Source organism: Macrobrachium rosenbergii, chromosome 25, assembly GCF_040412425.1.
Source record: "Macrobrachium rosenbergii isolate ZJJX-2024 chromosome 25, ASM4041242v1, whole genome shotgun sequence".
Classification (NCBI taxonomy): domain Eukaryota; kingdom Metazoa; phylum Arthropoda; class Malacostraca; order Decapoda; family Palaemonidae; genus Macrobrachium; species Macrobrachium rosenbergii.
The window spans coordinates 26,629,410-26,655,081 of record NC_089765.1 but is presented as its reverse complement, the minus strand read 5'-3'; the positions used below and the strand labels follow the sequence as shown (position 1 = coordinate 26,655,081).

Here is a 25,672-nt window from a genome sequence, read left to right as displayed (position 1 = left end):
CGGTATAGACTCGAAATATCCACATCACAGAAATCCAATATGAAGCACCCTACTTGGAACCTTGAAGAAATTAGTTCACAACTCGGTGAAGAATGCTGCATGTGTTTGCCATTTATGCACGCTTTGTGTGGATGTAATACCACGTCAAGATAAATACCATAGGAAAGGGAGCTGCACTGAAAAAGTGCCATTCCTGTCTGACAAATCCACTCATGAGGAAATCAAAAAGGCGGGAGAAAGAACAATCCTTCAGGTTTTCAGTTCTAGCACGGATTGTGCATCTCTTGATGAGCTGAAAGAGGAAAAATTCCAGGGCAAAGTCATCAAGAGTTTGAGGCGTGTTGATGTAAAAGACCTGCCGCCCACTCGTGATGCAGCTAAATATCACTCATTTCGTGTTTATTATCAAACACAAATCTGGCTATAGGAAATAGTGATATTAAACCTGATGACTGGGGTTGGAAGAGAAATGGAAAAAACTTGAATCCTTGCACAATGGATAACATCCCTGCTCCTGATGCCTTAAAGTAATCATATGGAAATGCAGAGGCTTTTGTGACTCTCAGCAATGTTCATGGAAAAAACATGATCTATACTGTACAGATTTTTGCGAGGAGTGTCAAGCTAGCACTTGTGTTAATATATTAATAGATGAAGACACTGAACACGACTGATTTAGTTCGTGCATGTACTTTGAGCCAGACTGATTGTAGTTTTTATTTTTCTGTTATATTTCTAGTTTTTATTTTTCTGTTATATTTCTATTAGCTCAAGGAGCTGATAAATCAGTTGCTCTGTGATTTTTGGTTATCTTGTATCTACTACAGATAATCTTTTTTTCTAAATATCAAGTGCAGTTGCATTTATCCGGGTTCCTGCAGGTGTTAAGGATCAGATTCCATACCTGAAATTAATTCATTCTAAATATGTTACTATTAATGTGTAATCAATACGCTGAAATGTTGAAAAAAGAATTTTTAAGAGATTCCAGCTCAAACAATGGAAACGGCAGCCATTTTGAATATGGAATTACGCAATTTCAAGATGGTAGAATTTATATATTTTTTTTTACTATGGTGTTCATAAACGTCGTAATAACACATTCATGCAATTGAACAAACTACTGAAATTTGTTTGACAGAACCCACTATTTTCATCTATTTTGCATGGACTTGAAACTGGGTCTATTTCCGTTTTAGAGTCTCCTGTGCAAAATATTAGCATGTAAAGAAAAAGATTATGGCAAAATAAAGTAAAATCTTCATTCTAAATGACCAATTCTATAACATTTTACTGTGAAATTAGTAGTTTAGGAGATATTGAAGGAAATGTGTGGCGAAATTCGATTTTTCCACTTAAAAAAATCTGTACAGCATTCCCATTTCGGGATTGTTTGTGAAAAGTTTCAATTTTAGAGCAAAATCTTATGGAAACAAACTTGTGCAAAATTTTTTCCTACTTCTTAGTCTCTATACCTCTTGCCCGTAAGATGCACTGTTTTCGAGAAAAACAAGAAAATATGAAAAAATATATCCAAAGAAACCAAAATGGTTAAAAGGGCAGAATTTGTCCTATTTCGGATGTGGTGTTCCTAAGTGTCCATATAACATGTTCATTCAAAAAACCAAACTATTGCAATTTATTTTACTAAACCAAATTTTTTTACCTATTTCCCATGGGCTATAAGAATGTATGCTTAATAATAAAAGAATGTATGCTCAATAATAATAATGTTAAAATGGCAGACATATGCACAAGAAGTTATTCTTCAGTAAATACATTAAAATACTCCATTTCGGACAGAAGAAACTTATCCACATTATGAACACATCTGGCATATTCAAGGTGAGCTTCTTTCGCTTCAATTTCTCAATGGAGATTCTCAAAGGTTGGCATTTCGATTCGACTGGCAGACCAGAAAAACATGTTTACCATCTACATCGGTAGGAAAGGAGCGGGCACAGAAACCGAATACGTAAACGGAACTAATTAGGGCATACGTGAACGTCCTCCAAAACGAAATATTTTGGTATGCATTTCTTTACTACCAGTTGGTATTACTGTATAGTGTGAGTTGCAATTACTCCTGAGAACTATGAATGGCATTATAAGGTATAAAGCTATAAATATTGGAAAAAATTATCGTTTTCATTAAGATATTATACAGTCACAATTTTCAAAATTTGTCGTATTATACTTGAAATTTCAAGTGTTCTTCAAATCTAGGCTGCCAAGTGTATGATGAATTACCTGTTAATTATTTCATGCAACCTAAGATTTGAAATGGGTAAATTCCTGTTTTGTGTTTTTGGCAGTATCATATAGTACAAAAAATGAAGACCATTTTATTTTGCATCTGAAGGGATTAACATAATTTTACGTATATTTTCTTCATAGATTTGCATAAAACAAATGACGCTGTGTTAAACTAACCCAACCAACCTTAACCTAATCTAACCTAACTTGAACTAACCTAACCTAATCTAACCTAACTTGAACTAACCTAACCTAAACTAACCTAACCTAAACTAACCTAACCTAATCTAACCTAATCTAACCTAACTTGAATTAACCTAATCTAACTTAACCTATGCATCAATGGATATATACATATACATATATACAGAAGGTGGAGGAAGAACTAACAGTAACATCTAGAAGGGAAGGACATACTAGTTAACTTAGCATGGATGTATATAAAGGCAGAGAGAGAGAGAGAGAGAGAGAGAGAGAGAGAGAGAGAGAGAGAGAGAGAGAATTGCTTTCTCCAGCATGGTCAGAGGGTACCAGTCTGCAGCAGCTGGACTAAACGCCTGGACTGCATACTACACCTTCAACTGATTTCTCCAAATGTCACGCCATCCGTCATTAGTTGACCAGATATGTATTCTCTCCCACTTCCTTTCCCGTTAATGTTTTCGCAGGCATGAGCTATCCCCAGGACAGGGTGACACCTGGAAGGAGTCTTACTATCCCTTCATTTGATTTCTCCAAATCTTACTACGCCTTCAACCGGTTTCTCCAAATGTCATGCCGTCCATTATTCGTCGACCAGATATGTATTCTCTCCCACTTCTTTTCACGTTAATGTTTTCACGGGCATGGGCTATCCTCAGAGTTAAGGATAGATTTAGGAAAGGTCAGGTCACGCAAAACCAAAATAGTGCGACTGACAGCTAGAATGACGTAACTTATTACGACAAAGGATCTGCAGGAAGGAAAGAGAGAGAGAGAGAGAGAGAGAGAGAGAGAGAGAGAGAGAGAGAGAGAGAGAGAGAGAGAGAGAGACATGTACTCGCTCAACACCCTTACCTATGAACCTTTCAACTTTATTGATTTAAAGAAAAAAATAAGAACAGGAAACATTTATTTAAGACTTTTCTTTGAGAGCAAAATGTGGCAAAAACAGGATATTTATATCGTGTAATAAACCTGTTACAGTGATGTACAGGTATGACCCTGCCATAAACGGGCAATCACTTACTAATTGAAGGTTAGGAGACACATTATAAATGCCTTTTGACATGCAGCGAGTGCCGCTCTCACGGTTTTTTATATCATCACCCACCTTGATATTGCACTTACCAGGAAAGAAATTCAAGTCAACATACATTCTCAGAATGATATCGTGTGTTTAAACGAGGTTACAAAGTTATTGAAAAAAATCTCAAGTAAGATCACGATAACTTAGAATACGCAGTATTCTATACAAATAAACAACAGTTTTACAAGTGACGAATATTCACTTTTTGCTTGAAAGGCATTTGATACATTGACTGGTTGCGAAGAAAAAAGCCTGTCTTTCATGGCTACCCTCAAAATGTCATAAAAATCAATTGTATTTCATCACATGACAACAGTCCTCCTTCCCACACTTGCTTTGTATCTTTAAACATTCCTTGTAAGTTACCTCCTGACCTCCAATCTGAACATTTCAACTTTAAATATTTGAAATAATAACAGGCATAATATCTGGCAGGCATAATGTCCAGTATTCAAATTGTCCGTAGGAGTAATGTCCAATAGGCGTAATGTCCAGTAGGCGTAATGTCCAGCAGGCAAACTATCAGTAGGCATAATGTCCAGTAGGCATAATGTCCAGTAGGCATAATGTCCAGCAGGCAAACTATCAGTAGGCATAATGTCCATTACACAATGTCCAGTAGGCAAACTATCCTTAGGCACAATGTCCGGTAGACATAATGTCCGGTAGGCATAATGTCCTTAGGCATAATGTCCGTAGGCATAATGTCTGTAGGCATAATGTCCGTGGGCATAATGTCCGTAGGCATAATGTCCGGTAGGTGTAACGTCCAGTAAGCAAACTATTTGTAGGCGTAATGTCCAGTAGGTAAACTATCTGTAGGCATAATTTCCTGTAGGCAAACTATCTGTAGGCGTAGTGTTCTGTAGGCAAACTATCTGTGGGTGTAATGTCCAGCAGGCAAACTATCTGTAGGCATAATGTCCAGTAGGCATAATGTCCATAGGCATAATGTCCATAGGCATAATGTCCGTAGGAATAATGTCTGTAGGCATAATGTCCAGTAGGTGTGCTGTAACGTCCAGTAAGCAAACTATCTGTAGGCATAATGTCCAGTAGGCATAATGTCCAGTACGCAAACTATCCATAGGCATTATGTCCAGTAAGCAACCTATCTCTATGCGTAATGTCCAGTAGGCAAACTATCCATTGGCATAATGTCCAGTAGGCAAACTATTCGTAGGCATAATGTCCGGCAGTTGTAACGTCCAGTAAGCAAACTATCCGTAGGCATAATGCCTGGTAGGCATAATGTCCAGTAGGCAAACTATCCCTAAACATAGTGTTCAGTAGGTGTAACGTCCAGTAAGCAAACTATCCGTAGGCATAATGCCTGGTAGGCATAATGTCCAGTAGGCAAACTATCCCTAGGCATAATGTTCACTATCCATTGGCGTAATGTCCAGTAGGCAAACTATCCGTACGCATAATGTCCAGTAGGTGTAACATCCAGCAAGCAAACTATCTGCAGGCATAATGTCCAGTGGGCAAACTATCCATTGGCATAATGTCCAGTAGGTGTAACATCCAGTAAGCACACTATCTGTAGGCGTAATGTCCAGTAGGCAAACTATCCGTACGTACAATGTCCAGTAGGTGTAATGTCCAGTAAGCAAACTATCCATAGGCATAAACGCATAATGTCTGGTAGGCATAATGTACAGTAGGCAAACTATCCGTAGGCATAATGTCCAGTAAGCAAACTATCCATAGGCATAATATCCAGTAGGTGTAACATCCAATAAGCAAACTATCCATAGGCATAATGTCTGGTAGGCGTAATGTTCAGTAGGCAGACTATCCATAGGCATAAAGTTTGGTAGGCATAATGTCCAATAGGCAAACTATCCGTAGGCATAATGTCCAGTACACAAACTATTAGGTATCCATATTTTTATCGATGGCTATATTGTGCTGGGGTCTGTGAATTGTTTAAATTGCTCTGTGGGTTCAATACACATTTGGATTTAAAGTGCTTTGTGATTTTCTTAAGGCAAATGCATCTGTTTTATAGGCAAATGTATATGTTTTGTAGACAAATGGACATGTTTTATAGGTAGATGTATCTACTTTTTATCTGTTTTATCAGTATATGTATGTTTTATATGCAAATGTATCTGTTTTATGGACAAATGTATTGTTTTTTTAGGCAGATATATAAGTTTTATAGTTTTTATATGGTATAAATTTCTCTTCTATGCGTGGTATGTCATTTCTGTTTGCACACTTTTATTTGTCTAGTTCTGTTTCAATTTTTTTTTCACTGCGTATGTTGACAAAGAACTTTAGGAAAAGTATAATAACTAATATTATAAACATGGGTTCAAAAGAAGACCAAGAAGTAGAGATGAAAAACACTGTCAAACTAAACAGTGGAGTTGAACGTACGGGTGCTTTCATTTTTCCTCTGGCCGACCAAAGACGTGATAAAAACTTGCTTTGAAATGCTACAAGTTCCTGTGAGTTGCCTCCCTGTGATATAAAAAGAACTAGTTCCTATGGTATGGAAGGTTTCAAAATCAATGATTGAATGCTGCTTTCTTTTGCGAATTTGCTAAGAAAATAGTACACGATACACTTGACTGAAGATTTAATACAAATAGAAGTTACCATTACATAGAAAGACAGCGAGAGAATTTTCTATTTGCTGCTTTGTTTTGTGAATTTGCTAAGAAAATATGTGATGCGCTTATCAACTAGATTTAAAACAAATAGAATCTACCACTACATAAAAAGACATTGAGAGGATTTTCTATTTTGCTGCTTTGTTTTGCAAATTTGCCACGTCTTCCAAAATTCAGAGTTTATGAGACGAAAAGACAGATACAATTCGATTTATCATATAAGTGCAAGCTTAATTTTTGTTTTTCATACATAACTTACAGAATAAAGAATGTCCTTTGGAGGACAAAGGAGGTTTTTTCTAGTTACCATTTATATTGGAATGACAGATGGGTAACAAAATATTTCAAAAATTTTAAAAAGTTGAAATGTTCTGATTGGAGGTCAGGAGGTAAAAAAGCTATAACTTACAAGGAATGTTTTTAAAGACACAAGGTGAGTGTGGGAAGGAGAACAGTTGTCAAGTGATGAAATGTAATTCATTTTTATGACATTTCGAGGGTGCCATGAAAGACAGGCTTTTTCTTCACAACCAGTCAACGTAACAAACATCTTGCAAGCAAAAACTCTTTATTTGATGGAATACTGTTTGTTCTAAGTTATCGTGACCATTTTTTGGATTTGTTTTCCACTACTTTGGAACCTCATTAAAATGCACAGTATCATTCTGAGAATATATATTGAATTGAATTTCTCTCGTGGTACATGCAATATCCAGGCGGGTGATAATATATAAAGCGTGAGAGCGGCGCAGGATGAACGTCGAAAGGCATTTAGCCTATAAGGTGTCTCCTAACCTTCAATTGTATAATTACCTGTTTACGGCAGGGTCATACCTGTACATCATTGTAACAGGTTTATTACAAGATATATATATCCTGTTTTTACCATGTTTCTCCCTCTCAGATCCTTTGTGGTAATAAGTTACGCCATTCCAGCTGTCAGTCACGCTATTTCGGTTTTGCACAACCTGACTTTTCCCTAAATCTATCCTTACCCAAGGGGATAGCTCATGCCTGTGAAAACATAAACGTGAAAGGAAGAGGGAGAGAAAACATATCCAGTCGGCTAATGACGGACAGTGTGACATTTGGAGAAATCAACTGAAGGCGTAGTAAGATTTGGAGAAATTAATTGAAGGCATAGTAAGACTTCTTCCAGGTGTCATTTTGCCCAGGTGTTTAGTCCAGCTACTGCAGACTGTTACCCTCTGACCATGCTGGAAAATGCAATTTCTCTCTCTACATACATACATACATACATACATACATACATACATACATACATACATACATACATACATACATACATACATACATACATACATACATACATACATACATACATACATACATACATACATACATACATACATACATACATACATACATACATACATACATACATACATACATACATACATACATACATACATACATACATACATACATACATACATGTATAGGTTATGTTATGTTGGGCTAGGTTAGATTAACTTGGGTCAGGTTAGATTAGATCAAATTAGGTTAGGTCAAGTTAGGTCATGTTATGTTGAGTTGGGTTGGGTTAGGTTAGGTTAGGTTAAGTTAGGCTAGGTTGGAAGTTAAAGTTAGGTCAGGCCAGGTGGGAGGTGGACAAATTTGGGAGAAGGGGATGGAAATAACCAGTTATGGAGGGGTGATGGTCACATTGTTTGGATATGGGGGGTCATGAATGGATGCTAACAGATTTGAGGGAGGAAGTGAAGTGGGTAGATTTGGAAATGAGTAGTTTTGGGATTGAGTAGTTTTGAGGGTTTTTTTCCTCTATCGTTGAATTTGCACCTTTTCACTCAAGATTTTAATTGGTGAAAGGGTAATTCTAAGTATTAGCTCCGCGACTGTTTTTACCTTGGAAACTGGTTTTTTCTACACTTTTAGTGCTTCTGATAATGGCGGGGGGGAGGGGTGGTACCCATACATTAACAAGTTATTGCACTTGCCAGACAGGATATGAACCGTTCCAAACAGACGTACCCGTGCTCTGTCTCGTGAAGATCGCATATGGAAACCCATTGTTGGATGGACTTCAGGGGTTAATTACAAGCTAATTACATTCGTGCGACAAAAATTGAAGGTAAATCCATAATTAGCAACCAAAACACTGTAGAAAAAGTCAAGTTAGAAGGAAACTGCCGCCATGGAGCTACTACTTGGATCTACCGACAAAAGTTTCATTAACAAAATTTGCAATAGGAAACTACCATAAAAACTAAAATAGGCAAGTGAAGTCTTTATAAAATAAGTGTTGAAGGCAATTTTCAATCTAGTATGGCATCCCACCAAATGACAGTGCAACCTGTGCCAATATGGCACAATTCCTTCCCAGCAGTCAATTAACGATGTACTGAACACAAATGGCGTATATATGTAATGATTATCGCTATTACTCAAGATTTTAGTTGTAATCGGCACAACATAACAACATTTTGTTGCCTAGGCTATACCTGTGAAAGTTAGAGACATGGAATTCTGGGGGTCATGTGGTTGAATTGAAATAGATTCTTACCTTGAAAGTGTGGTTTTATCCTTACTGACATCACAACTACAACTCCACAGTGCATGTTTGATTGTAATTAAAAACATTTTGTTCTTAATTCACTCAAAATTTGCTAAAACGATTACTTAGCACACTCCACACCATCAAACTGGGAAACTATGGCAAAACAATTTTCCAACCTTATCGTACATCTGGCTGCCACAAGCATCCGAGAGCGAACGACGTATCAGTGAATTGTTCATGATAAAAATGTAGTATTTTGTTGCTAGGACTTTTCAATGACTTAAGTCCATAATACTATGTTGACTTTGTTTTAGATTTTAGCGATTATGGCTGAAATAAAGGAATGGAAACTGGAAAGATGAAATAAAATGCATCATGAGATCAAATTCAATTGACTCGGAATATCACAGGCATTGTAAATTCATATATTCTCTTTCTCATTGTATTCAGAATAATTTACGATTTAGTAATACAAATAATTATATCAATCTATGACTAACGATATATATATATATATATATATATATATATATATATATATATATATATATATATATATATATATATCATATATTATTGTGTGTGTATACTGTAGCCTACATATAGCCTATTTGTTAGTCGTATATCGTATATAGTTATAGCTATTTGTATTAACTAACGTAAAGATATTGTGTCATTTATAATTTGATCTCCTATATATATATATATATATATATATATATATATATATATATATATATACACACACACACACACAAGGTAGCTTTATTTCAACAGTAATTGGCAATCTATATATATACACGGGCTATGATTGAATGAGGCACTGATCTGTTTACACGAATTCCTCTTATTAACTCATGTAAAAAGGAGAAGGACGAAGCGTGACACTTCCCATTATGCTGATTGTAAGCATGCAACAGAAAGTGTAGACTTCACTGCTTCTGAACTTTACCCCCGCTATCATACCATTGTTTCATACGTATATGGGCGGTGGGGGGGGAAGGGGATTCCCATGTGCAGACATCACCTGAGCTAACAGTAAAAATTGGAAGGAGAGCAAAGGTAATAAAAATAAGGCAATAATGATTGTGTGATACTCATGAAGTTCACACAATAATATTCTGTGATGCTCGTGATGTTCACAAAATAATATTTCACTTAATGATACACTATGATATTTCTGATGTTCACTTATTTCGCATGATAATATTCTGTAATACTCATGATGTTCACACAGTAATATTCTTTGATACCCATGGTCACAAACTGATATTTCACATAATATTCTGTGATACTCATGATATTCACATAATGATATTCTGTGATTCTCATGATATTCACATAATGATATTCTGTGACACTCGTGAAATACTCATTATTATATTATGTGATTCTCATGATGTTCATATAATATTTCTTATCAAAACCTCCCTTAAAAAGAGGCAGAGATTCCCACCGTCTCGGAACCTTACCCTACTTGTCTCCATTGACTCTCATGTGGAAATTTTGATCTATCTATATGATTTCCATTTACAAGATGTCTTTAAGAACGTATCCACAGTAAGTGGAATTTTTTTATATATATATATATATATATATATATATATATATATATATATATATATATATATATATATATATATATATATATATATATATATATATATATATATATATATATATATATATATATATATATATATATATATATATATATATATATATATATATATATATATATATATATATATATATATATATAATTTATATTAAATACTTATATATGTATACACACACACACACACAAATATATATATATATATATATATATATATATATATATATATATATATATATATATATATATATATATTTGGATGTAACTAAACTTGCAAATGCTCAGTGGTCTGTTAAACTACTTTAATAATAAAAATAATAAACTTGCAAACTTGTGCTCCATAGAAATCTGAACTGCTTGACCGGTCTAGATGAAATTTTGCACACGGCCCTCATTTCACCCAAATAAAATTTTCTTGTAGGTTTCAAACCCATGCCCACGCCCTCCGGGCTACTTTATTTACTGCGGGTCTCGGCAAAGACTCAGTCAAGGATAACATTTTGGACTGGCGTGAAACTTGGAGTGTCGGAAAGTAGGTTCGTACACTTTCTCGTTCAGCGTCGGGCCGAATAACGTGACTGGAATTGCTGGGAAGCTTAGATAAAATTTTCCTGCATCTCCCTTGAATAATATTGTGGTGTAAAGTATGTGTACTATCATTGGAAATGCTTTTCTTTCCTGTGATTAATCATTCGGTCAGAATTCATTGCTTTGAATAAACTTGTTAATCAACACCACACCACGTGTTACTTCCTTTCCAAGGTAAACACGAATGTTACAGCTTAAGCAACAATGCATCTGTTCTGTACCAAATATATTTTTCTGTCATTGCTTTGTTTTTACAGGAAAGTTAAGTACGACAATTAAATAAACTTGGTACGAGTGACAAGATGCATGACTTCGAAAGATGGGAATGAAAATATGACGTATCTGAATTGACAAATACTACGTAAAACAACATTATATTTTACACAACTTACTAATATGTATGTAGTATATATTTCAAAATAAAAAAACGAAAGAAAAACGCTACAAATACTTTATGATTTACGTAGCAAATGTGTTTAGATTATTTACAGGAATCTCGTTTGTTTCTCTACATTGAAAATGTTTTCAAATAATTATCATGAATACTTAATACTGTCTATGTGATTTACAGTCTAATTCTGGTAATTAAATAATTATTCTAATACTATTCTAAAGCACTGGCGCCCCGAAAATTCGCTATAAATCGCCGTTCACAGCCCGATAGACACAGCGTTTACCATCGGTATAAAAGAAACGCTTCCGGCGTCTGTGGGAACAACTTTTTTTGCAGATTTCATATAGAACTTAGCCAGTCTCGAGTGTCGTGGCCTTTAACTGTGGACCATTCGCTGACCAACCTTAGTGAACCTCATTTTAATTGGAAACATGCCATTATTTCGTAATTTAGGAGAAAACATTAACTTTATTTGGAGTGCAGAAGTGTTCCTTTGCTGTCTAGAGGGGATACAAGCGCTTCTGATGATGAAGGCGGTTTATTCAAATGCATTTTCTGGAAGTGTGTCACGGGGCGATATTTATAATTTATAACAACGAAGCAAAAAGGTTGGTGGTTTGTAGAAATTGTTGGAAGAACCTACTTATCCGTTTCTATTTTTAGATTATAGCCTAGCCTAAGTACAGTACATGTTCCGGTAAAATTTTATAAGTTGCCAATAAGACTCCAGCCAGCCATTTTGCATGAAAAACCATTTAGGGGTTTTCATGCAAAAATGGCTAGGAAATGATAGGCCACTAAAAGAACCAAAAAATACCAACCTAACTTAACCTAGGGGTGTTTACAGGTTACAGTTTTGCCGTATTAGCTATGGAGAGGGCTGGGCCTGTATTGTCTTACCTTATAAGTCGTAATTTAATTTTTATATTTAAGGTTTGCGCATAGTGTTTACAAGGTTCAAAATAACGAGAATAAAGAGCTCTTTTCAAAAATGTAGATTACAATTTCATATCGTTTATTGGCAGCTTATAAAATAATAGCCATGTTCCTGAGAATCTAATTCTTGCATTAAACTGTTACCATCTGTCGCAAAATTAGATGTCACAACCTCAATTCAAATAAACAGTAATTATATCTTCTGAGAATTTTCGTACTTTTGCAACGATAGAGTTCAATTTCTCACATTCCTTCATTTAAATTAACCTAGCCCAGCTATTCTTTCAGCATTGGCAATTCCAGTTGGCCTAATCTGACCTATGCAATCAGTTTCATGTCTAGTATAGATTATGTTTGTTTTGCCTTTCGTAAGTATTATTTTGTCATTTTTGCATGGGTTGGAGTTCCTCATGTGTCATATAACTATTATTAATGCCTTTTTACAGTAATTTTTTTTTCTTTAATGACTACATTGTCCGGATTTCTTACTCCCCTTATCAAAAAGGGGGCAGGTTATAAGTCCTCCATAAGTGTTGCCGTGGGAAAACTTGATGCCCTTTCAGAAGATGAATTGAAAATAGGTTTTTGTGCCACAGTCAATTAAGAATATCTTCAGAAGATTAAGGTAGTAGATGAACAAAATTTGGATCTATTTGTAATTATGATGTTGATGAAGATGATCCTAGTAAATTAAGTGAAATAACTCAACTCAGCTCATGATCTAGTTCTAGATAGATTTGCTGAGCTAGACCAATAATTCAAACAGTTTACTGTAAACACGATCACAAACAAATGTTAGCCCGAGCAAGCCTGTAATGGCTGTTTAGTTACCTAAACTGAACTGCACGGAATTTGATGGCAGATCAGCTAACAAATTAAAGTTCAAATTTTTTTTTATATAATTTAACAACTTTGTTGATGCTTGCATAGTTTTCTGTCAGGCTATGCATTCAAAGTCATTCTTCACCTTCCTATCTGTGATGATAATTATACAGTAGCCCTCACTTTGCTGAATGAGGAATTTTTAGAAATTCCTTACATTAGACATGAAAGTTTCAAACAACTAATTGAACTCTAATCAACATATGATGTCTCATTTGAGGGTGTTCATACTTACATTAATGAGTGTAAAGCCATTGTGCATGAGATAAAACAGTAAACGTTGACCTGTTAGATGTTGATTCTTCAAGTTGTAAATTACCAAGTCACATAATTTTGCTAAATTATCCTCTTCAATTAAGAGAGGGTTAATTAATAAAGTTAAGAACAACTTCCCCTCAATTGTAGATCTGTTTGATCACAATAGAGACATCATTCAGACATTAAGTAGAACATCAAATCCCGAAAGTAATGCTAATGTTGAAAAGAAAAGTTAGTCTTGTGAAGGACAAATTAGTATATCAAAACATAAATAAGTTCCAGAAAAATTCAAATTTCACTGAAATCAAATCCCAATCAAACTAGAAAATTTCACCCTCACTGCTCAACCTAAAACTGTTCCCAAGGGTGGTAGTCCTATAAATAACAGTGTAAACAGTAATGTTAATAGTGCTAATATCAAACACTGCAATGCACCAAGTTTGAGAAGACAGTTGACTGTCAAAGGAGGTGCTCTTACATGGCTTATGCATATTGTGCACCAAAAGCAAACATGATTTAACCAATTGTCCAGGTAAGGACAATAAACTCAGTTTTCAAAATATTATTTGGAAATCATTTGCTGACATTTCTGCACTATGCCCTAACAACAGCAATGATGGCGCATCCTTAAATTTGTGTGTAAATGTTCAACACAAGACTTGTTACCAACCTTTTCTTCTTCTTATGTTGTCTATAAAATTCCATGGTGTTAACACCTCTCACATTGTTAGGTGCCTTCTAGATACGGGGAGTCATAGGAGTGATCTGTCCATGTCTGTTGCTGAGGAGTTTCGGAGGCCTGTGAGCATGCCTTCTACCTGCTATGATGTCACTACGTTTTTTGGAACCACCAAGCATCAGTTTGGTGAATGTCTAATGTATGTGTCTGTCCCTGGTGGGAAAAAGTATCCTACTGCGCTGTTGGCAGACCCTGAATTTGGCATTCGGTCACATGTTTCTCAGCTTGATGTGGCTATCAACAACATCATCAACAAAAGTTATTCTGTAGCTGAACAATCTCTGGGTTCAAATGGTGACAGTAAACCCCTTGAGGGTTTAGTTGGAGTAGACATACTGCAATTAATCCCTGACCTAAACATCGTTCATGCATGCTAGGTTCTGCTTGGACCACACCAATGGGTCTTGTTCCCTTTGGAAATGTGATGCACTTCCTCTACTTTAACCAACACTGGCAATCAAGGGCTGTTTGAGGTTGGTCATCTTTCCATATTCTGTCAGTATCAATACTGAAATATCAATATCTGCTCACTCTTGGTATGCAGTTGGCATTTGGTTGTGTGAAATTCAAATTTAGCATGAAAAAAATACAAAGAATATTACTCATGTTGTTAAATTAGCTTTTTAAAACTGAGCTCACATAATCTGATATTATTTTTTACAACATCTCAGTGAAAATCTGACTCATTGTTTACTCCTTCATGAGGTTGCTGTCGCTCAAGTGATCCTCTCTTTCCTGACTCTAGATGCAAAACAACAAAAGATAGCCATCTTTTTGCCCAATTCCACAATTGCTGACATTCCACGGTCCGATCTCTGTTCCTTGCCTATAACTAAAAGGAATTAGTTTTGGATTTTAACACCATCATTGGAATTTCTTTAATCCCTTTTCTCCCAACATGCTTTTCCTCGGCACCGGAGAATGATACCTCACTCCAAATCTACCATTAAAAACAGAATTTATCTAATGTTTTAATCCAGTGGACTCTCATTTTATACCCACTAAACTCACCAATTATAAACAAAACTTGAAAGTCTCCTAATCACATTTTTTTACACATTGAAGCAAGAAGGAACTAGGCCAACATAATCCCATTAACCACATATGGTTTGTTAGCCAAAATTTAGCCATCCAGGCCATTTGCTCCATAGTCTCTGATTTGTATTGTTGATTAAAATTATAATTTCTTTCATCAGCTTTGAATTTCACACCATCCAGTGACGAATCTGAGATTTCAAGGACAGAGAAACCAGGTAGACGCGTCTGCTATTACGAAAGTTGGGGAATATACAGGCCTGGTGAAGGGTCCTATGATGTCAGTGATATCCCTGGAGACCTATGTACTCATCTGATTTACTCGTTTTGTGGTGTATCGAATGTCACCTGGGAGGTTCTCATACTAGATCCTTGGGTAAGTTTTCTGGAAACCTACAGTTTCCCTTTGAAGCAACATTCATGTCAAGCAAAAAAACTGCAAAAAACTTTAAAAAAACGTTGTTTTACTTAGCCATAGCAAAAATTTTCCAAGCTTAGCTGACAATTATTTTTCTGAATCATTCTCTAGAGTTTCACTTTTTCTCTTTATATATGGAAATTATGGCCTTCCTTGCTTGCAGGCAGATATTGAAAATAAGGGGTTTGAGCGCTTCATCAAACTGAAAGATAAGTTTCCAGCCTTGAAGACCACCATTGCTGTCGGAGGATGGGGTGAAGGGGGCAAAAAGTACTCTCAGCTGGTCAGCATACCGGAACGTCGGCAGGTTTTTATCAGCAGTGTTGTATGTAAGTACAAATCCTTATCAGTATATAAATATATCCTTATAAGTATATCCTTACTCCTTTTGCGTTGTCCATATTACTTCTAAAAGCAAATTTCATTTCTGTCTTGCTGGTGTTTATTCAGCCTAGTGAACCCTTAGTGAATCTTTTGTCATCTTTCTTCAAATATGTCTTAGGGTTTTGGTAGAGTATGACTTAAATCTATCAGCTAAACTTCATTTTTATAACTATTCTTTCTTTTTGTAAATTTACCTCCGAGTTGAATGCAGATGCTGTGTATCTGTTGTTGACAAAGCAACTTTTGTTAAATAATGCAGTTAAAGTGTAGCTCCTTATGGTTCTTTTCTCTCACACTTTCTCTCCCTAATCAAAAACATTCTCCAGGTGGAAATGTCTTTCCCTGATTCCTTTGCATCCACCAGAAGTAATAAATTTGTTGCCCTTATTCTTGTGTTGGAGAGCATACATTGTCTAAGAAGTTCACAAACAACATTACTACCACTGCAGTAAGCCTGTAACTTGATAGGCAGCCTTTATGTGACTTTTGTTTTGATATATATATATTATATATATATATATATATATATATATATATATATATATATATATATATATATATATATATATATATATATATATATATATATAATTATTTATATACATACACATACATACATACATACAGTGTGTCACCAACTTATGGAGCTTTTTCATCGCCGTAACTTGATGTTGCATGGAGTTATGGTGCCGTAAGCCCCACTGGTGACACCAAAGGCAAGAGTAGGCATCAAGTTAGCGGCGCTTATGGCACTGTAACTTGATGCATTATCGTTACGGCACCTGAAGCGCCGAAACACCAACTTACTGCAGAAATCAACTTACAGCGCAGCGCTGGAACAGATCCTTGCCTCAGGTTGAGGACCTAATGTATATATATGTATATATATATAAACTTCAGACATTTCCCTTAACATGGGGTGGCTCCAGAAGAAAAGTCACTTTATGGACCTCCACAAAAAATTCATCAGTACTACGCCAAACCCCCACCCCATACACACCATGTGCCATTTACCTCTCCTGAATGCCCTCTCTTGCTTTTATGACTCCCTCTCATCCTTCCCTCTAAAACTTCCAAATTACTGTGTACACTTTTTCCACCAACCTATCACTGTCCATTCTTTCCACATGACCAAACTGTCTGACAACATTGATGTAGTAAGTATCACAAATAATATATATTCTTTCAATTAATTACAGTACCTTCAATATCTGGACCTTAGAAAGGACTGTCTTACTTCAGGACCCAACAAGGGCTCTGAGTAATAGCACTAGATTCAACACTTTTATATATTCACATAAGATTAACACTGGTAATAGTTCACTCAGTAATAAAAAAAACAAAAAAGAAAACAAAAGGAAATTATACACAAAAAAATACGTAATAAAAATATAAATAAAAAATGATAATGTGACAGTTATGATTCACAGTGAAAACAAAGTTGCATATGAAACACATACCGATGAACAAAGGATAAAAGAAATGCATAATTTTGAGAATTAAAATCAGCACGCTTAAATATGGCAAGACTGGAACTATTTTAACTTAAGTCTCTTGAAGGTTGACTTGAACTGTGGTCATTCAAGTTTCCCATAGGGATTGACTTTTTCAGAAAAGTGATACTCAGAATGGGACTCTGGTAAAGGAGGACAACACAAAATCCAGTTAACTTCACTTGAGCATTGTTTCTGTGCACAACTATGTTGATTTTACTTGAATCAAGTGCAACGTCTTATACGAAAGACCCAGAGAATAGCAGGAGTTACTTGACATGAAAGAACTTTATATTACCTCTTTCAGAGAAAAGACTCGTGATGTTTCACAATAGGCAGCAACATATACAGCACTCAAAACAAACACTTCAGTAAGGATCCCAAGAATAAGTAAGTTGCATTGACATGCGATAATGCATAAACATAATTTTCTTCAAGTTGTTACTTTCTAATGAGAACACTTTGGACAACAGTGGATTACATCAACACTGATAAGAATTCCTTTAACATTTCCCCAGAAAAGGTTACTTTTGTACTGGACTCTATTTTCATTATTTTAAAGTCTTACTTACCCTTGCTGAACCATTAGTTCTCCTTTTTAATTCTCTTTAATTTGCCTTGCCCCTAACTGTCAGTTCATCGCTTAACTTTGACTTGTGCACACCAGTATTTTTTGTTGTGGTGTGTCACAGCATATGTTTGTCAACAACTGGTGATTGCTCAAGATCGAGCCTGGTTCAGGGGAAGGAGTGTGGTCAGTGGGTCTAATATTTTTGACAGTGTGGAAGGTCTGGATGCTCTGTGTACTGCCAGAGTTGGTCACCTTTGACTTGATTCAGTCTATCATACTAGAGTCACTGATGATGTCCTTCATGTGGTTGCAACATGGGTCATCTGGAGACTTCTTGAAGTACTTCTCTGGCCAATAGCTACTTTTCTCATTGCATGTTTCCTTCCTCTAGGCTTATGCAAAGCTATGTGAATTAGGGCCTCAGGAGAACAGGATTTTCATTGGTCAGGCCTGCTGTAGATTCAGTGATTGATTGGTTAGCTTGCTGGCACATCCCCTGCATGTGGGACTTTGGTTTGCTGTGTCATTATGACCTTAGGACATAAGATTGTGGGTGTTGAATACATTGTCACTTGACTATTGAAGATGTGCCAGCTGCTTTTAATTCACTGCTATTGTAGCCTGCCATTATCACTGGGAACGAAGGAGATTATCTGTCATTTATCCCTTAAGGATTTACTGATAGGACACAGAGAGCAGTAGCAGTTCTATTTGAAGGATCATATCAGAAAACGGAATGGGAAAGCGCAGGGAAGGTCAGAAAATGGGATGGCAATAAACTAGTCTTATAAGCTGATTAACAAGGGCCTCCTTCTCTCCATTGTGCTTCCTACCAGGTGGTCCTGTCTCAGCCATGGCTGTAAACATATTCCTCACAATGTCTGTGGTTATAAATTTTAAAATAGAAATGGTAAGAGTGCTACAATATATGAATACTGTAATCTCATTTTTCAGCTTCAATTATATAAATGGGATAAGTAGCACTTTATTTGCTTTCTGGATAGTAAGGACTTTTCTTTCCAGTACCTCTTTTACTTGAGCTATCCAACTCTTTCTAGCCTGTCCTCTCCTCCTCCTCTCTAACTCTTTAGAATTAGACACCATTCTTTTCATGTGCCAATCCATCACAAAAATGCTGATCCATCCTTTCATCCTTGCTAAACATTTTGTCAATTTTTCATCATATTTCTCACCCCAGTTATTCTTACTCCACATGTACAGTACTATGTAAACATTTCATCTCAGGAGCTTCACCTTTTTCCTTTCATTCCTCGTCAATGCCCACTATGGCTTCCACAGTTCAAGTTTCTTCTCAGTTTAGTTGCTGCATTGTCTCTACAGTTTCCAGTCAGCACTGTATTATCTGCAAACATCAGCAGTTCCACATTTCATTCACTATTTGTCTTTTCCCACAGTTTTGCACATACATGTTGTTTCCCTGACTTAGCAGCACTTTGATCATAAAGCAGTTAAACTGCTACAAAGACATGTAACAGCTTTTTCTCAGGTCTGCTTTAACATTTAGATGAGTCACTCTTCCATCTACAGAATCCAACATTCTTCGCTTTCATCATAAAAACTGTTAATTGCTCAGCAACTTATCTTCTGTATCATACATCCTCAACACCTTTTAAATTTTTTCCCTATCAATTTTATCATAATTTTTTTTAGGTATGTATATGTCAGACTTACTGTATATGTAAAGCTTTTTCCTTTTACTTTCAAAGTCTGTTTTGATTGGATCATAAACACATGGTCCACAAACCCCTTTTCCATGTCCAGACCCACACCATTGTTCCGTTATCAGTCCTCAGGAATGCTAGGAGCTATAGAGGAACAGATTTCGGCAATGATCACCACCTTATAATGGCAACATTAAAGCTGAAATTAAGGCACCCAAGAAAGAAGAGAACAATCAAAATCCTACCATACACCTTCCCTGGTGTGCTAAGTAGCATTTTGCCTGTATCAGCCTTAAATCAACCTTTGTCACCATTATTTTTATACAGTGAACAATTACTTATCTCACCCATTCCTGTGGAGCCCTCCATTAATCCAGACTTACCTTATAAACCCTGGTCAGTTACTCAGTCACCCTATCACTGCCATAACTCAGTATTGTAATGCTCTCATAATCCCATCAACTCTAGGTGTTTTCAGTATTCTCTAACCTCTTAAGTGCTTATTTACATCCTCAGCAGTCACTTCCACAATCATTCTCAACCTCACATTAATCCTGTCTACTTCTGCATCATTCAGCTTTGCCTCACTTCAATTCTATACATTCAGGAAATCTTAACTGACTTTATTAACCCTGGACTGCATACACTTCAGAAAGCATATCTCTAATTGCATTTTCTATTCTGAGATCCATTTGCTCATTAACCTTTCAGCCTGCATTTACTTCCATGTAAAAGAACTTTTATTCCACCTAAATTACTTGTTCACCATCTCCCTCTTATTTTTATGACTTGTCTTTCTTTTCTCTCATACTTCCTTATTCAGTACCCTCTCCCTCCTCTGTCCTGCACACAATTTTTTCATGTGCCATGCAGCTGCCCCTCAGGTGATGTCTTTTTATTTCACTAACCTTTTTATTTCCTCATCCCAGTACTGTACATCCTGTTATTGTTCCCTTTTATACTCAGAGGTTTTTTAGTCTATTTCTCTTCATGTGCTAGCACTTAAGGGGCAGTGTGGCAAGCTCACTAATTTTGAATTCAAATGTCTAATAATAGAGATATGGGTAGAAGTTACTTCATTTAGATATTATTCGATAAATGTCTAAAGATGATATGAAGTTACATCATACAGAAATCACACTGGAAAGTTCAACATAGCTATGGATAAACTCTCGGTGTAAGTTTAGAAGATGTTTTTAGACATTATCAGTGGTGTTTCAAGTATTGATATTTAAACTTTTAAATAGGTAAGTTGTTTGGTGTTAAAAATATCAAGAAAATGTTTTTTCCTCATTGGTAAGAACCCATAAATGGCTGTTCAATTTACTTTATTATAATTTATGATATGATTGCTGTGGTGTGTTTTTCTCACACACAATGTCCTCAGAAATGAAGGGAAAAGGCCACTGCTGTTTCCTGCAGCTTGTGCATAGTCATATTTCTTACACCCATCTCTTATTGCATTTCAGCACTAATAACTACATACGGATTTGATGGTTTCGATATCGACTGGGAGTACCCTGGGGCGTACGACAGAGGAGGCACTTATTCTGACAAAGATAACTTTCTAAAACTAGTAAGTACTTCTTAAAGGTTTCTCACACTCACACACACATAAGCACATGTGTGCATGCACACATACCTTGGTGAAGGAAATGATGGAAGACTGTATGGGAAAATAAAAAAAATTATTTGTATATGATACTTTTACAAGCAAAGACAGTTGGACATGTATGCCAGCACACCAGCGACAACGCCTACCTCACCGAGAAACATCAGACTTTATTACAAAGCTGCATATCAGCCAGTTCAAGGATGAGGAGAATAATAACTGACAGTGGCCCGACACCTACGAATCCTGATGAGAGGATTTGCTTATGTGTCTACTGCCTCCTGAACCTAGTCAGCACACTCGTAATGCAAAATAGCACAGTCCCCCATTGAGAGATGGAGTCAACCAACGTTGTATACAAATATAAGTGTACTGAAGGGACATGTCAAGCCCTCATCAAATACTACAGTACATAAATAGGTTGCACCACTACCACTACGTAAGCGATTGCAAATTCACCGCAACCAATGGGCAATATTTCAACACTACATAGATGACCACAAATGTAAGCTGACACTAGAAGAAGTATTAGAAAGCACAGAGATCATGCATAGAGAAGCCTGTTCCACAGGTTGCAAATTACAGAAACTGTGAGTATAAATCAACAATGGTCTGTGTTAAAATATACAGAGGAACACAGAGTTCATCCTCCATTCTTCAAGGAAACCATAGGACATCAGTGAGACTCCAAAGGGAGACACGAGCGACAGAATACTCCCGGACACTACTACCAACAACAAAGCAAATTAAGACTATTGGCCAGAGACGGGAATCATGCCCTTGCCCACGCTCTTGGCTGCAAGTCTCAGCATAGGATGAGTCCTGTGGAGCACCAGGAATGCTCATGCTGCTGCCCAGACAGCCAGCGAGAGAATGAGACCCGCTGACCAATAGAAATTCAGCACCCTAATGACGTCATGTTTGAAAGTGAACATCCGCATGCAGTAATAAAAACTTTGTACTATGTCAATTTATAATCCAGTCCTGATGACGCCACCAAGAGAGGTGGAGAAACGGTCCATCAACTAGAAAAAGAAAAAGAAGCAAATGAAAAATCTTGAATAATTTTCCTTGATAAGAAGACAATATTACCTGTGAACAATGCCATTGACATATATATATATATATATATATATATATATATATATATATATATATATATATATATATATATATATATATATTTATATTTTATATATATATATGTGTGTGTTATTTATATATTATATAAAATATATTTTGCAATATTTAAATTAACTTATTGACATCTTACTACCATTTTATCAATGTTTGAATGATATCTAAATCATCTATTTGGTGATAACTGTTCTGCAGCAATCCTAATACAACATCTCATTATTCTTGGCTATTTCAATTGTTAACATTTTGATTCAGCAGAAAAAACACCAATCAAATAATTATACCCATATGCATGAATTAAGCCTCATATTTCTGTAAATAAAGAGTGCTTATGTAACTCTAGTTACTATTTAACAAGGTGAACGAACTCAGAGCCGCTTTTGATGCTGAGGGAAAGGGTTGGGAACTCACAGCTGCAGTGCCTGTGGCCAGATTTCGGCTTCAGGATGGATACCACGTCCCAGAGCTTTGCAGGTGAGCGTATCTAGGAATAGCTATAAAAAGAGAGTATTTTGTGAAGTACCTAAACAATGTACACTTGACAGTGGTAATGTAGATTTAGTCATGCAATGAATGATCTAATGTGAATTCTGAAACTTCAGCTTGCTCGATGCCATTCATCTGATGACGTACGACCTCCGAGGTAACTGGTGTGGCTTTGCAGATGTTCACTCCATGTTATACAAGAGACCCGAACTTGACCAGTGGTCGTATGAAAAGCTGAATGTGGTAAGTACACAATTAAGAGGTGCTGAAAATTCATATATCAGAGAAATATAAATCTTTCCAAGATTCATATTTTTTTGTTCTCAGTATGTCTGTCCAATATTTCTTAAAAAATCTTAAATGACTGATAATCAAGGTTGCAGTTAACAGCATAATTCATAAATGAATATTTATCAAAAGTAAGAAAGATCTTGAATAGGTTATGTGTGTGCCCAGATTCCTTAGTCTGAAGTATTTAGTCTTTGCCATCAGTTCACTTTGAGATACCATCACTTAGAGAATGCACACTTCAAAGGTTATGAACTCGTGATGCAACAAGACCAACCTAACTTAGAAAAAAAAATGATAATGAAAATTATCCAACGCCTGCTGTAAAAGAAAAGGGAAATATCCCCTGTGAACAAAACTTATTTCAAGTAAAACAATTATAGTCCTTTTAATGGAGGAAATATATACACATATTTGTTATGCATACAAATATACCTGCATATAAATGACTGTAATATAAAAGGGCATTTTTATGCATAATACGCCTATACTCAGAGGTAAATGATTGACTACAATTTAGTTTTTTAATTCAAATCGAGTTTACCATAAATGTTGCACTTGACTTAATACATAAGGACATACTGCTGTTATCATTTTAAGTTTAGTAAATTCAATATTATCATGACACCTTGGTGCACTCCAGTTCTCAGAAGCCCAATATTTCGGGGTAAGACAGCAATCTTGAGTTCTGTGGTGAAAATGTCACCATCAAGGAAATCAGATATTATATCCCAGAAATTCTGACTTCAGAGAAGGATTTAGGGATTTTACTGTCTACCTTCAAAAGAGAACTCTCAGCATTATGACTGGTGTAAGTTGAAGATGCTACGGTTGCTGGTGGTTTCAGTATTATTTTTTACTCTTGCTGATGACTTTACAGCTTTGCAACGGGTAAGAAGAATTCAAATTTAAATAAATTATATTTGGTCATGCACCAATATATTTCACTGGAGGAGGAAGATCCTAGGGACAGACCTTGGTTTTTTTAAGTTTTGATGGAACTGCTAAACTGGACAATAACAGATTACTGAACCAGATTGAACCTTCATGGTTCCACATCTCTTACCCAGGATTTGTCTCCACACCAGGGGGATACTATTAGGGTGGTTTGGTCTCCTGTATCCATAAGATAAAGGCTAAAGGATTAAAAGTGAAGACTTCTGTATGTCGAAATTAGATTTGTGACTTAAACAAAGATGTTCCAGGAATTTACCTCCCTGGAAATGTATGCTGTCTTGTGGACTTGTGCGCTTGTCAAAATCGATAAACAGGCAAACATACAGGTGTTGTAAAAGTGATATACAGATGAAAAATAAGCATAACATGAATAAAAATGGAAATACTGTAGGAATATGTGAAGAAAAAAAAATGGGGCAAGACATTGTTTTCTAAATGATGCTGATGATGTTCAACTGTCAGATTAGGATCCTTGCAGTGCTTGCTTTAGGATGACACCTCGAGATCTGTAATAATCTCAAACTTTGATGTTTTGGTAGGCCCATTTTTTTAGGGCCTGTTTTGAGTATTTGAGCTTTGGTCTTTAGGAATACATTTCTTGTACAGAAATCCCAAAATTTCTCATTGATTTACATTTTTAAATGGGTTAATTCCACTTATCTTCTTGTTGAATAAATATTTTATGAGAATCTTAAATCCTTGGCAATCATCTATAGTTAATCATAAAAGAATGAATGCTTACGGTAATCTTACTATAGTTTTGATTACTTTGCCTTTGTTACAAAATAAAAATGTAAAAAAAAAAAGTTGAACCTTTTATTTTTTTAATTGACTTTCCAATCATTCTACTCAAATGTGTAATGCTTTTCTAAGAACTTACCCTTTGATTTAGTCTACAGTATATAATATTGCATCATCATACTACAGAATCTCCGTCCAGTGTCAAGAGGAAATCTACAGTTCTGTATGATTTCACGGCTTAACTTTTAATAAATGGATGGCATTATCCACAGAATGATGGAGCTCTTTTGTGGGAAGAATTTGGATGTCCCCGTAACAAATTGGTAGTTGGGACACCATTTTATGGACGCTCATACACTCTGGGGTCACCCCAAAACCATGGCCTCCATGCTGGGATTAAGCAATGGCTCGGTGGTGGAAATCCTGGACCTTACACCAATGCCACGGGAGTTTTGGCTTACTTTGAGGTATTTCAGCGTTTTGTGTTTTATGACCATTTGGTATATGATTTCATAACCATATAGTATATTGTATCGGGATTTTTTTACCTTTATTTAAACATTGATTAGAGAGTTTGGTGTTCCATTCATTAGTATAGGTGCAAGGTTCCATGATGTCTTAAGACCAGGTTCATCTACAATGAAAGAATGATTAGTTGTAGGTGATTTTTCGTTAAACTGTCTATTCTTTGTAAGTAGAAAACTATAAATTTATTCTTATTAGATTTGCAAGATGATGCTTGA

The 25,672-nt window shown here is 35.8% G+C and overlaps 1 protein-coding gene across 4 annotated transcripts in view; it reads left to right on the top strand.

The window, feature by feature from the left end:
* Positions 1 to 25,672, top strand: part of LOC136852503 (endochitinase-like) — a 34,956-nt gene that overhangs the window by 4,394 nt on the left and 4,890 nt on the right. For 3 of the 4 annotated variants that reach the window (XM_067127178.1, XM_067127177.1, XM_067127179.1), the window contains exons 3-9: positions 15,319 to 15,533; positions 15,739 to 15,904; positions 21,175 to 21,281; positions 22,816 to 22,931; positions 23,060 to 23,186; positions 25,202 to 25,396; positions 25,653 to 25,672. The exon at positions 25,653 to 25,672 is cut by the window's right edge and continues 59 nt beyond it. In XM_067127178.1, coding sequence (XP_066983279.1) covers positions 15,319 to 15,533; positions 15,739 to 15,904; positions 21,175 to 21,281; positions 22,816 to 22,931; positions 23,060 to 23,186; positions 25,202 to 25,396; positions 25,653 to 25,672 — 946 coding nt within the window. Of the gene's footprint in view, positions 1 to 11,669; positions 11,916 to 15,318; positions 15,534 to 15,738; positions 15,905 to 21,174; positions 21,282 to 22,815; positions 22,932 to 23,059; positions 23,187 to 25,201; positions 25,397 to 25,652 lie in introns of those variants that run through there. The other variant, XM_067127180.1, reaches the window with a different exon arrangement.